At 41.1% G+C, this 11,667-nt stretch overlaps 1 protein-coding gene and 1 non-coding gene across 2 annotated transcripts; both read left to right on the top strand.

Annotated features, from left to right (window-relative positions):
* The first annotated feature begins 536 nt into the window (after window positions 1–536).
* Window positions 537–608, top strand: TRNAW-CCA (transfer RNA tryptophan (anticodon CCA)). Its single transcript has one exon. It is a non-coding gene; the product is annotated as a tRNA-Trp (tRNA).
* Window positions 609–651: 43 nt separating this feature from the next.
* LOC125522025 (phosphopantothenate--cysteine ligase 2) lies at window positions 652–4,816 on the top strand. The gene is made up of 9 exons (XM_048687090.2): window positions 652–909; window positions 996–1,143; window positions 1,227–1,271; window positions 1,434–1,519; window positions 1,766–1,818; window positions 1,944–2,003; window positions 2,512–2,613; window positions 3,837–3,956; window positions 4,145–4,816. Exons 1-9 carry the CDS (start codon window positions 762–764, stop codon window positions 4,388–4,390), a joined length of 1,008 nt encoding a protein of 335 aa, XP_048543047.1. The 5' UTR covers window positions 652–761; the 3' UTR covers window positions 4,391–4,816.
* The last annotated feature ends 6,851 nt before the right edge of the window (window positions 4,817–11,667 follow it).

Genomic DNA, 11,667 nt, shown 5'->3' with positions numbered 1-11,667 from the left:
TGCATTTGCTGAATGAAGATGCTTGAGGTGGTTTTCATTTCCCGACGTGTAAATTATTATATGTTAGACCGAGTTTAGTCTCTTCCTAACAAAAGGTTACTCATTTGAAAGGTGTACCATAACTCACCCTCCTTTTTAGTTTTCCACTTTTGTAAATCAACAAAACATTGTTTTCTTACAGGCGAATGCTAGGTGAAAATATCTGTTGTTCTATATCAGGCCAATCTATATATATATTTTTTCTCTCCATAACTTGTGTGTGGTTTTTGGACCATGAGTCATCTCTATCTCTATAAGGCGGTGTTACAAATGGTTATTTTGCAGAAATGCGTTCTACATTCATGTTGTTAGCGCTGTGCTGGCTCCTTTAGAACACGGGGAAAGCATGTCAATTGATTTTCTCTGAAGATGATTTGCATTTGAAAAGAATACATTTGGCCTCAAGCTTACATGACGCAGCACAAGAAGACTAATACAGCCCACTAATCCTTGGGTGCAGCAGTAGAGTGAGGCAATATCGTTGAAGAGACATCGCCGGATCCGTGGCGCAATGGTAGCGCGTCTGACTCCAGATCAGAAGGTTGCGTGTTCGATTCACGTCGGGTTCAAATCCCCGAACTTTAAATCCGGTTCCTTTTTTTCCCCTTCCTCCACCGATTTTTCCATCCGTCCCCTCCTCCGAGATTCGCACCGCGTCACTGCCGTCACTCTCCTCCCTCCCCCGCCCACAGCCCCCACACCAGACCAGCGCGGCAGCCGCCATGGATCCACCAACCAGCGCTGCCCACCACAGCCCCGACGACGAGGCGGCCGCCTTCTTCCGCGCGGCGCCGCCCCTCCGCGACCGCGACGCCGTCGCCGCCAGCCTCGCCGCCTTCGTCGCCCGCCACCGCGCACACTCCGCCGCCGGCAAGTCGCCCCCTACGAATCAATCCCCAATTTTAGGTTCGCCTCGACGGAACTAAAAGACGGTTCTTTTTGTGTGCGCGCTGCAGGCGCCGGCGCAGGAGGAGGAGGAGGGCCCCGGGGGGTGGCGGGGGTGGTCTGCGTCACCTCCGGCGGCACCACGGTGCCCCTGGAGCAGCGCTGCGTGCGCTACATCGACAACTTCAGCTCCGGCCAGCGCGGGGCCGCGTCCACCGAGTATGTAGCACCGGCAGCCGCTTCCCCTGACTGTCGAGTTTCGGCTTGTTCAGACTGACCGACGACCGTTCGTGCAAATGCAGGTACTTTCTCAAGGCCGGCTACGCCGTCATTTTCGTCCATCGCCGGTGAGTCTTTCTGGCTCAAGTTTGCTATGCAAGGCTTTTAGTGGATCAATTTTTAATCCAGATGTTGCTAGCCTAGTTGGTTTCCACGGTAGCAATTTTTTATTCAGTTATGAATGTCAACAGCGAGTTGAGAGTTGACACTCCCTCTGCTCCCCTTTGCAGCGGGAGCAAGCAGCCTTACTGCAGGTTTCTTCCGGAGGACTCGTTTCTCGACCTTTTCGAGCTCGGCGAAGGATCAGAGATCCAAGGTCTGTTGATTGCAGTCCTGAGTCATCCATGTCATGCAAACTGTACCAGATCCATCTGTGCCTCTTTCTCACTCTTGCCATAAATCCACGCTTGTTTCATGTTCTTTGCTTCCTGTATTCTTCTTTCTCGTTTATTTATTCGGTCTCCAAACCTTCTCACCTGAATGCTGTGCAGTAGTTTAAGTAAATGACTCTGCAAATATCCTGCTTTGAAACTTATGTGCTCATTTGAGCTATTTGTCTCAGTCCCAGAGTCTCACACCACGGTGGTCAAGACAGCGATCAGCAGTTATCGCAAGGTATATCGATAATTTACAAACACCCCTATTTATTTATTTATGCCGAATTCACTTGTGATGCATCAGCTGCCACTCAGATTGAAGACATGTTACCATGACCACTGGCTTGTATTCTTGGATTGCAGGCAATTGATGAAGGTCTACTTCTGAAACTCCCCTTCACCACAATTTTCGAGTACCTTCAGGTATTGCACGCCTATTTCCTACCAGCACATGCTGCTACATTTTATACTGCCCATAAAACATTTTTGTAGTATGTTGGATCAGAGATGGTATATTATTGTCTTTTGTGGTTTCTCACGAATTCATCACAGCTTTGGTTCAGTGCCTTACCGGGTTATACTGAGGACAATGTTGGAAGAAAACTACTCCCTCTGGTCACAAATATAAGATGTTCTAACTTTTTTTCTGAATCGGATGTATATAGGCACGTTTTAGCCTGTTCGTTCACTCATTTCAGTCCGTATGTAGCCCATATTGAAATATCCAAAGCATCTTATAGTTGTGAACAGAGGGAGTAGGATATAATATGTTTTTTTTGCACTCAGTCTTAGAAATGGAATGTAATACTTGTGGCAACTAGTCATTTATTTATTTATTTATTCAGTAAAAGCTTAGCTACAGGTTCATGATGCGTTCACCCTGTGAATGAGATACTGATGCAATACCTGTTTCTGTTTGTATTGCGAACAGTTACTGCAGCTTGTATCCACTGCTATGAATTGCTTGGAGCGCCATGGAATGTTTTATTGTGCTGCTGCAGTGTCCGACTTCTATGTTCCATGGGAGAGTATGGTAGGATCTATCTTCATTTATTTTTTTGTATGCTCACTATTTATATTTAAACAAACCAATATGCTAGTGCATAGCGGATGATCACAACGATAGGTTTCTATATTGCCATCGTCAGTGTACTTGATTTATAAATTTGCTTTGTCGTTGTGTAGAGGGCATAGCAAGGTTTAACAAGTCACCTGGTCCAATGAAAATCAGTTTGTTGAAAGGAAAACTTATGCGATAAAAATGTTCAAACTGCCTCGATGCTTAATGTTTATTGTCCTCTTATGCTGCCGTGTTGCCTGATACTTTAATAGATTAGCGTGCATCATGTTAGGGTTACCTGAAAACACAAAAATCTTGAAATCCTACCTCCCTACCAAGATTCGCATTTGCAGGCGGAGGGGAGTGACAGAAGTGACATGCACAAGTAGTTGCAGCTTCGCAAACATTATGGCACACATACTTGTGGTGGTATCGCACTAGTATCTGGAGGTTAATATTTGTTGATAGCACTGAGAGCACTGGTCCGTGAAACGTCTGCTAAGATACATAATGATTTGGCACCATTACAAGGTCCCATTTCTTATTCCTCCAGACAATCGTTATCGCAGGCTAAACATAAAATTGAGTGAGCAGGTGGCCCTTTGAAACTGGTTTATCAACAAAACGTTTATATTTAAACAAACCAATCAGTTAGTGCCTAGCGGATGATCACGACGATAGGATTCTATATTGCCATCGTCAGTGTACGTGGTTTATAATTTTGCTTTGTTCGTTGTGTAGATGGTGTGGTCAGGTTTAATGAGTCACTTGGTCCATGAAAATCAGTTTGTTGATAGAAAAATATATGTGAGAAGAATGTTCAAACTGCCTCGATGCCTAGTATTCATTGTCCTCTTATGCTGCCATGTTGCCTGATACTTCTTTAATAGATAACCGTCCATCGTTCAGCATCATGTTAGGCTTACATGACAACACACAAATCTTGAAATGCTCCCTCCCTCCCGAGATTCGCATTTGCAGGAAGGGAGTTACATAAGTGACACGCACAAGTAGTTGCAGCCTTGCAAGCATTATGGTACACATACTTGTGGTGGCGTTGCACTAGTATCTGGAGGTTACTATTTGTTGATAGCTGTCAGAGAACTGGTCCCTGGAACTTCTGCTAAGATACATAATAGTTTGGCACCATTACAAGGTCTCAGTTGTTTTCATCCCTGACACAAGCGTTATCGCAGGCTAAACATAAAATCCAGTCAGCAGGTGGCCCTTTGAACATGCAGCTCAGTCAAGTTCCTAAGATGCTTTTCATCCTCAGAAACCATTGGGCCCCTTCTGCATTTTGTGTATCCTTCAAGGTCAGGTTCTTAGTTATGTCCTTTTCCTGCACCTTCTAAATTCTGATGTAAGCTAGTAATGGCTACCCCCTTTTCTGCTTTCAAGAAAAGTAACCGAACTCAGTACTTCCTGCAAGTGCTGGCATACTATGATCTAGATCCAGCGTAATGATTCTGATTGTCCGCAATGCGTACCTGCAAAACTGCAGCTCGAGACGGATCCAGACATCCTTATACAGAAGGCAGAGGCGGCTTTGAGAAAGTATGGTATGAATGTGGTGGTGGCGAACGAGCTAGCGAACTACAAAGACGTGGTTGTCATGGTCACAAGCAGCGGGAAGACGACCGTGAGCAGGCGGAGCAAGGAAGATGACCTGGAAGAGCAGCTCATTGGTCTCCTGGTTAAGATGCATTCAGATCACACTAAGCAGTCCAATCTGGACCAAGAGAAATGAGCTGTTGTCTTGATGAATAAGGAGTTGCTACAAGTTATTGTGCTCATTGGTCTCCTGGTTTAATTCACGTACCAGTAAGTGGAGTAGCATTCTCTCTTGAGAATCGCACGCGCGATCATCTCCCTTATCCCTTATGTTGTGCTACACCGTCTGTGATGCCTGTCTTTATCGACGTCGGCGGTGGTTTGGATTGGACAAGTCTCACCAATTCAAACCCCAAATCTGAAATGTGTATATTTTGAGCGATTCAAATTTGATTAATGGGAATCTAGGCTCCTTCGCCTGGACTGCATAATCTACCATAGGTAGGTTACAGCAGCTTCAAATGTACGTATACAGGGATCGGCACCATTGATGGTTCAACCAATTCTGTAGTGAATGTTACAGGGTAAGTTTGGAATGTGATGGAGCTCCATTTTTTTGTTACATATATACTACTGCTACAGAACTGGACCCACTAAAGACAATCATGCACAGGTGTGTGAATGTGCACAGGAAGGGCATAGCAACAGAGACCATGAATGTTCAGGGTTATGAAGCATGTTGAGTTCTATCCGAATGAATGTTTCTCTTGCTTACTCACAGTCAAAAAAGGGTTGCCCAGCAAAGCTGAAGTATTCTGCTGAATCTTGCAAAATATAACCCACACCCCAAGCTTATTGCGGGGATTTTAATATCCTATGGTACCAGCCAGAGAAAAACAACAACCATTTCGACACACGTTGGCCCTTTTTGTTGAACGTTGTTATTTACAGTTTGGACATCTGAGAGGTTAGTTTCTCAGGTGAGGCCGCCAATTCACTTGGGTAATTAATGGCTTATTGCCAACATGAGAAACTTGACCGTGTGCTTATGGATACCGAATGGGAACTAAAGTTCATGTGCTTATGGGTACTGAATGGGAACTAAATCCCCCCCCTGATAACAATGCACGTGGTTGAACACATCGATACAATTTCAGACCATCCTCATAATTCTTGATTCAAATTCTACGATTCCTTCAACTGAATGCCACCCATTCAAATTTGAGTTGTGATGGTTGCAGCGGGATAACTTGCAGATCTTACCAAGAATCTTTATCATACGCCTATTGTTGGTTGAACGCCAATCCAGAGATGGAATTTCAAAATCCATGCCACAAGGCAATTCCTAAGTGGCTAGCTCAAACTTACCAATGATACAAAAAGGAAAATCAATGCCTCTCCACAATAATTCATGACCTCGATAAAATTGCCGAGACTCGTACACCGTCCGCACAAGAGATTGATACTAAAAAACAACTAAATCAGCAGATGGCAGGGAGTAGGAGTTCGCAATGCACAACATCATGATATTGTACGAGTCAACTTCCACTCCCAAAACTTGTCTGATATATGAGCAAGAGTTGTAGGCTTACAAAGTTTCCTTGTTGTCGAATTTTGCTATATAGTTTGGTCAACATTATTTTTCTAACGATAGTAGTTTTAAGGCGTAGAGCATACATCTACGATTTATTATCACATGTTTTCCACAATGAGAGATACAAAAAAAATTATATCTACAAACAAAAATAGTAATTGCTAAAGTAGTATTCTAGAAGGTGTGCTTTAACAAAATACAATTTTTTCCAAAGCTATATGGAAGTATACCTTTTATTAACTTTTTTGTATATGCGGCACATTTGTGCATTATGGAATAATCTAACAAGATATTTACAAATACCGAAGTAGGCACAAAAACATATAAATACACATTATATGTGGTTTTGTCATCTTATATGCCTGGTTTTGGTTAGATAAAATCCAGTTCACCAAAATATCAAAAACTAGAAGTAACACAAATTCCATAATAAATGGTTTATAATTTGGCATTGGTGTTTTCGTACTAATATGCATCTAATTGCAAGATTTAATTACAATATTACCAATGCAATTGTGTGATTAAATATTGTTAAAATACAATAAAATATAATAGTTAATAATGTATGATATATATGACATCAACAAAAAAATTATTGAGATTTATTACATCGACAACAAAAGTAAATTTATTTAGTATAAATATGTGATAATGTTTGTGTTGAATTACCCAAGTTCAATTAAATAGTACAATCACAACCAAATACTTCAGAAAACTAATATTTTGACCATGATAGATTACACTAGAAACCAGGAAGGATTATTGTTTTCGACAAACTGATTTTCACAATCATTATGAGAAGCAGACCAAGATATTTCAAAGCAATCATTTATGTTTTGATCCGCATCAACAGTAGTTTTCCACATCTTCTCAATTAGGTTTGTTTGTTTCAATGAAATGGAAAATGGGGTTTTAAAATTTGAAATTTTGTTATAATTAAAAAAAACCAATGTAACTAAATCATATTTTCAATTAATTTATAAATTAAACATGTATTGTTTTTGGAAATATATCATATATTATTGCTAAAAACGAAATTAGTCATTACCAAATCAATCTGTGACATCTTGAGCAACTACCCAACTACCGTACCTAGACATTTTGAACGAGCATAGAGCAATTTACTGATTGATAATTATCATCACAAATTATATTGCTACAGTTTACACAATGTCGACAACACCTAAACACGTTATAATGTCAATTACACAATTTATTAGTTGGTGAATCGATCGAGCATTAACTTATTACTACTTACCAGTAATTTTTCGGTGATGATAATACATCCTAAATGTATCTATAAATTTTTAGTTATGCATGTAATTTTTCTAACCAAAACATGCAAGGTTTTAATTTTATTTGGAGTAATCTATTGAGAAAATGTCGTGAAGGGCATTTGCATGCTTTTGTGTCTTTAATTGCTAAAACCTCTAGACTTTGAAGAAAATAAAGAAAATGTTAAAGAACAAAATCTAGAGGACGCAACACCCCATTGTCTGGGGGAGGGGGACCCCGGGTAGTCCCAAGACGGCGAGTCGGGCAGGGTGCCCGCCTGCCCGGGCCGGCTGCCCTGGCTTGCGCCCGCAGCCGGTTGCTCCAGCCAGCCGGCTCCCCGAAGTCAACTGCGACATCACATCTGGCCCGACGCGAACAAGAGGGCCATACCCTGGTCACTATTGATGAATAGGCGCGCACTATGCGTCTGTCATGCGTCGTCATCCGTGGTGCATGTTAGGTACCGTTGATAACACACAAGTATAGGGGATTGCAACAGTTTTCGAGAGTAGAATATTCAACCCAAATTTATTGATTCGACACAAGGGGAGCCAAAAAATATTTGCAAGTATTAGCAGTTGAGTTGTCAATTCAACCACACCTGGAGAACTAAATATCCACACCAAGGTGATCAGTAGCACGGAAGTACGATAGTTTGATAGCAATGGCAACAAAAGCAATTGTAATGGCAACAGTAGCAGTAACACTTTTTGTAGTGATTGTAACAGCAGCAACAATAGTAACGTAGCAAAGATCAAATTGTGAAAAGCTCGTAGGCATTGGATCGATGATGGATAATTATGTTGGATAACATTCATCATGTAACAGTTGTAACCCAGGGCAGCATAGAACTAGCTCCAATTCATCAATGTAATATACGCATATATTCTGTATATAGTCATACGTGCTTATAATAAGAACTTGCATGACATCTTTTGTCCTACCCTCCCGTGTGAGCGGGGTCCATAAGGAAACTAAGGGATATTAAGGTCTCCTTTTAATAGAGAACCGGAACAAAGTATTAACACATATTGAATACATGAACTCCTCAAACTACGACAATCACCAGAAAGAATCCAAATTATTGTCACCTTGGGGTACGCGGGTCATAACACATAATAGGTGCATACAACTTGCAAGATATGATCAAGAACATAAATATATTCGTAAAAACATAAGTGGTTCAGACCTGAAATCATGGCACTCGGGCCCTAGCGACAAGCATTAAGCATAGCAAAGTCATACCAACATCGATCTAAGAACATAGTGGATACTAGGGATCAGGCCCTAGCAAAACTAACTCAATTACATGATAAATCTCATCCAACCCAAATAACATCAGTGCCTAGCTAATTTTGCAAAAAAAATCATGTAGAAATTAAACCAAGCATGAACAGTCCAAGCTACGCCGAGGCGGCAGCCATGTGGATGGGTTTTTCTCTTCTGAACTGGTTTTAGCTTAACTGATCAAAGAAACAAGTTTATGGACTAAATTTGACCACTTCTTGAATTATTAGACTAAAGTGTGCAATCAATTTGAGTTAATAGACTAGTGGCACATTTCACTCCAGATTGAGCATATATTGTATTATGCACAGATCTAAACACACTGATTTTGACTCTCAGCAGCACCCCACAATCTCATATGGCTTACAACAAGGTTGAGATTAATTACTTGTTAGACTCTGATTTTAGCAGTGATAGGCTGTAGAATGTGGTAAGTTCCAGGAATGTTAAATAATCCGGTTATGTTTTCCATTCATTTTTAAATGAAGAGTGTTTCAGCTAGCTAAAATATTTGAATGAAAAAAAAATGTTCCTCGAAAAAACCTTGGCAATGACAAACACAACATTCTAATAAACCTTGTGCAAATACAAGTGAGGTCTAATCCTTTGTTGGATATAAAGTGACCCCTTGCAAATATGGGAACACTAGCATGAATAATGCGCTTTGCCACACCATGGAGATTTGAGGACATCCTAGAGCAAGTATATTATATCATCCAAGGTTATTTGTCGCCCGTCCACGATGGAAAAAGTTTAAAAAAATTAACCAAAAACTATGGGACTATTTTAGTTCCTCTGTCCAACTCAAGCGCACTTTAATGCTGTATGAGTTGGTCTGCTGTCTTTTATAGTGAAAGATCTAGAATGTAGACATGATTAACCATTGCTAGAAGTTATGCATGGAAGCCTCATCGAGGGTGTGATTGGCATTGCTGCCACGACGTTGATGCCACCTACACAATTTGTCGCTGTTGCACGCGCCACATGGTTAGTGAAGGTGGCAGGTGGCAAGCAATGGCCTAGGTTTAGCAGTGGGCATCAGGGTCGATGGGGCAAACACATCGGAGTGGCCATAACGGGATATGAATTTTTGCTTGTAAATTGTGATAAACATTAACACAATGTTTCTGATCACAAATCAATTGTACCTACTGAAATCCAGCAAGTTATAAAGGCAAATCGCATAGTTAATTCATAGTAGAATAATACTCCCTCTGTAAACTAATATAAGATCGTTTAGATCACTACTTTAGTGTTTTAAAAGATCTTATATTAGTTTTTAGTGGGAGTACAATTATGTCCTATATGATCATGTAGTACAATGCAATATCTTCTGACCTGAACTAATATACAAAAGGTCGTAATAGTTTGTAGATGCAATACCATAATGTTTGCTTGCATAAAGTTACAACCATGCACCACAATAGTGACATCATTGACACGTGCTGAAAGTGCAGGTACGTAAACATGCATTGCTACCTGAATATGCAGGCTCCTCGTGTCACTTCGACGTCATAGCATTGGACCACACATGTGGAATAGCTCTCAAATTCAGGTCATACTTTTTGCTTACCGCAAACCCAAATTTCTCGGACGTGTCAAACGAAGCAAGGTTAACACCATTAGGGAGCATCTAATGGAAGTGATAAAAAAGGTTTGCTAATGCCATCTCAGTGATTGATGAGCTAAACTGAATCCCCGGGCATTGCCGTCTCCCAGCCCTGAAGGGAATGAACTGAAAGTAAGCCCCTTTGTAGTTCACATTGTTGTTCTCAAATCTCTCTGGCATGAACTCTTCAGGATTGATCCAATATCTAGGATCCCGAGAAATTGCGAAAATATTAATATATACATTAGTGCCTTTAGGGATATCATAACCCTTAACTGTACAGTCCTCTCTGGCCATACAGGGAATCAGAGGACCAGGTGGATGCAACCTAAGGGCCTCCTTGATGATCATCCGCATATAGTGGAGTTCACCAAGCTCACTATTAGTAATGACAGATCGGCTTTCACCGAACACATCGCGTACTTCATGCTGTGCTTTAGCCATAGTGTGAGGGTTGTGCATAAGCTCTGATATGACCCATGCCAATGTGTTCCGTGTGGTCTCGGTAGCCCCTGCAAATACGTCCTGCAAACCAAATGAAAAATGCAATGTTAAAGCATTGATGTATGTGCATATTATGTCTTCTCTCTGTGTATATATAGAAGAAAGAGCTATTTCATAACCGGCCGAAAAATATTACTATCTCCGTCCGGAATTACTTGTCGCTCAAATAGATGTATCCAACACTACATTTGAGCGACAAATAATTCAGGACAAAATATTTTTCTACAACTGGATCGGCCTGCATAGAAGCCGGTATCTAATTTGTGAATCTAAAATGGTGCTAGAACAAATGGATGCATCTAGCACTACATTTGAGCGACAAGTAATTAGATATCGGCTTCTATGCGCTATCCACGTCCCTCTAATCCGTCTCGCTCGGGTCATTGAGTCGCTACGAGAAACTCTCCCCCTTGCCGTGTTGAGAACTGAGATCGTGCCCTTCCTCCCACGGTTCATTCCAGGTCCTTGTGGAATCCCCAACGGTGCGTGCAGATTTATGAAATTGCAAGTGATCCGGTGGATATGACAACTCTGTTAAAATTGCTCTTAGTTTCCCCATAAAGCTGGAGGGAGTGGATGCCCGACCTGCCTACACACTAGTGTGTACTTCCTCTGTAAACTAATATAAGAACGTTTAGATCACTACTTTAATGATCTAAACGCTTTTATATTAGTTTACGGAGGGAGTACTTATTACTTTTGTTGTGTTATTTTTCGTGGTTCCACCATTTTTTATGTATCGATATTAGTATTTTGGTTTTCATGTTAATTTTTTTCTTCAAATTTTTGTTATTATCCTTCCTTTTCATGTACTTTTTTTTAATTTTTCCTCACTTGTTGATTGACTCATAATTTATATGTTTTTATTTACTTCACGCAAGAATAAATGGCCTTCAGAACCAAGTGCGGTTCTTTCCACAGTTACGTTTTGGATTAATGATTGGAGCATTTTGTAGGCGAAGGAGGACACAAGACTGGGGCAGCAGCGGTGCGCAAAGCTCCTGGAAGGAGTCGCGGCTGAAATCGTTCAAGCCAAACGCAGTTGGGCGTCCTGGATTCTCAGGCTAGATGGCGGTTGAACTTTCAAATGTTGGTCTGGGGAAAGTAATGCTTGCCAGAAGGAAATATGTAGCGTTTATTTTGAGTAATATTTTTTGCTTTTGTTGTAATAACTGAACGGGAAAATGCTTATAGGATTTGGTTG

Source organism: Triticum urartu, chromosome 7A (assembly GCF_056163025.1).
Source record: "Triticum urartu cultivar PI428250 chromosome 7A, HENAU_Tu73, whole genome shotgun sequence".
In the NCBI taxonomy this organism is placed as follows: Eukaryota; Viridiplantae; Streptophyta; class Magnoliopsida; order Poales; family Poaceae; genus Triticum; species Triticum urartu.
Note: the sequence above shows the minus strand (reverse complement) of the source record. Positions and strands in the feature narration are given on the sequence as shown.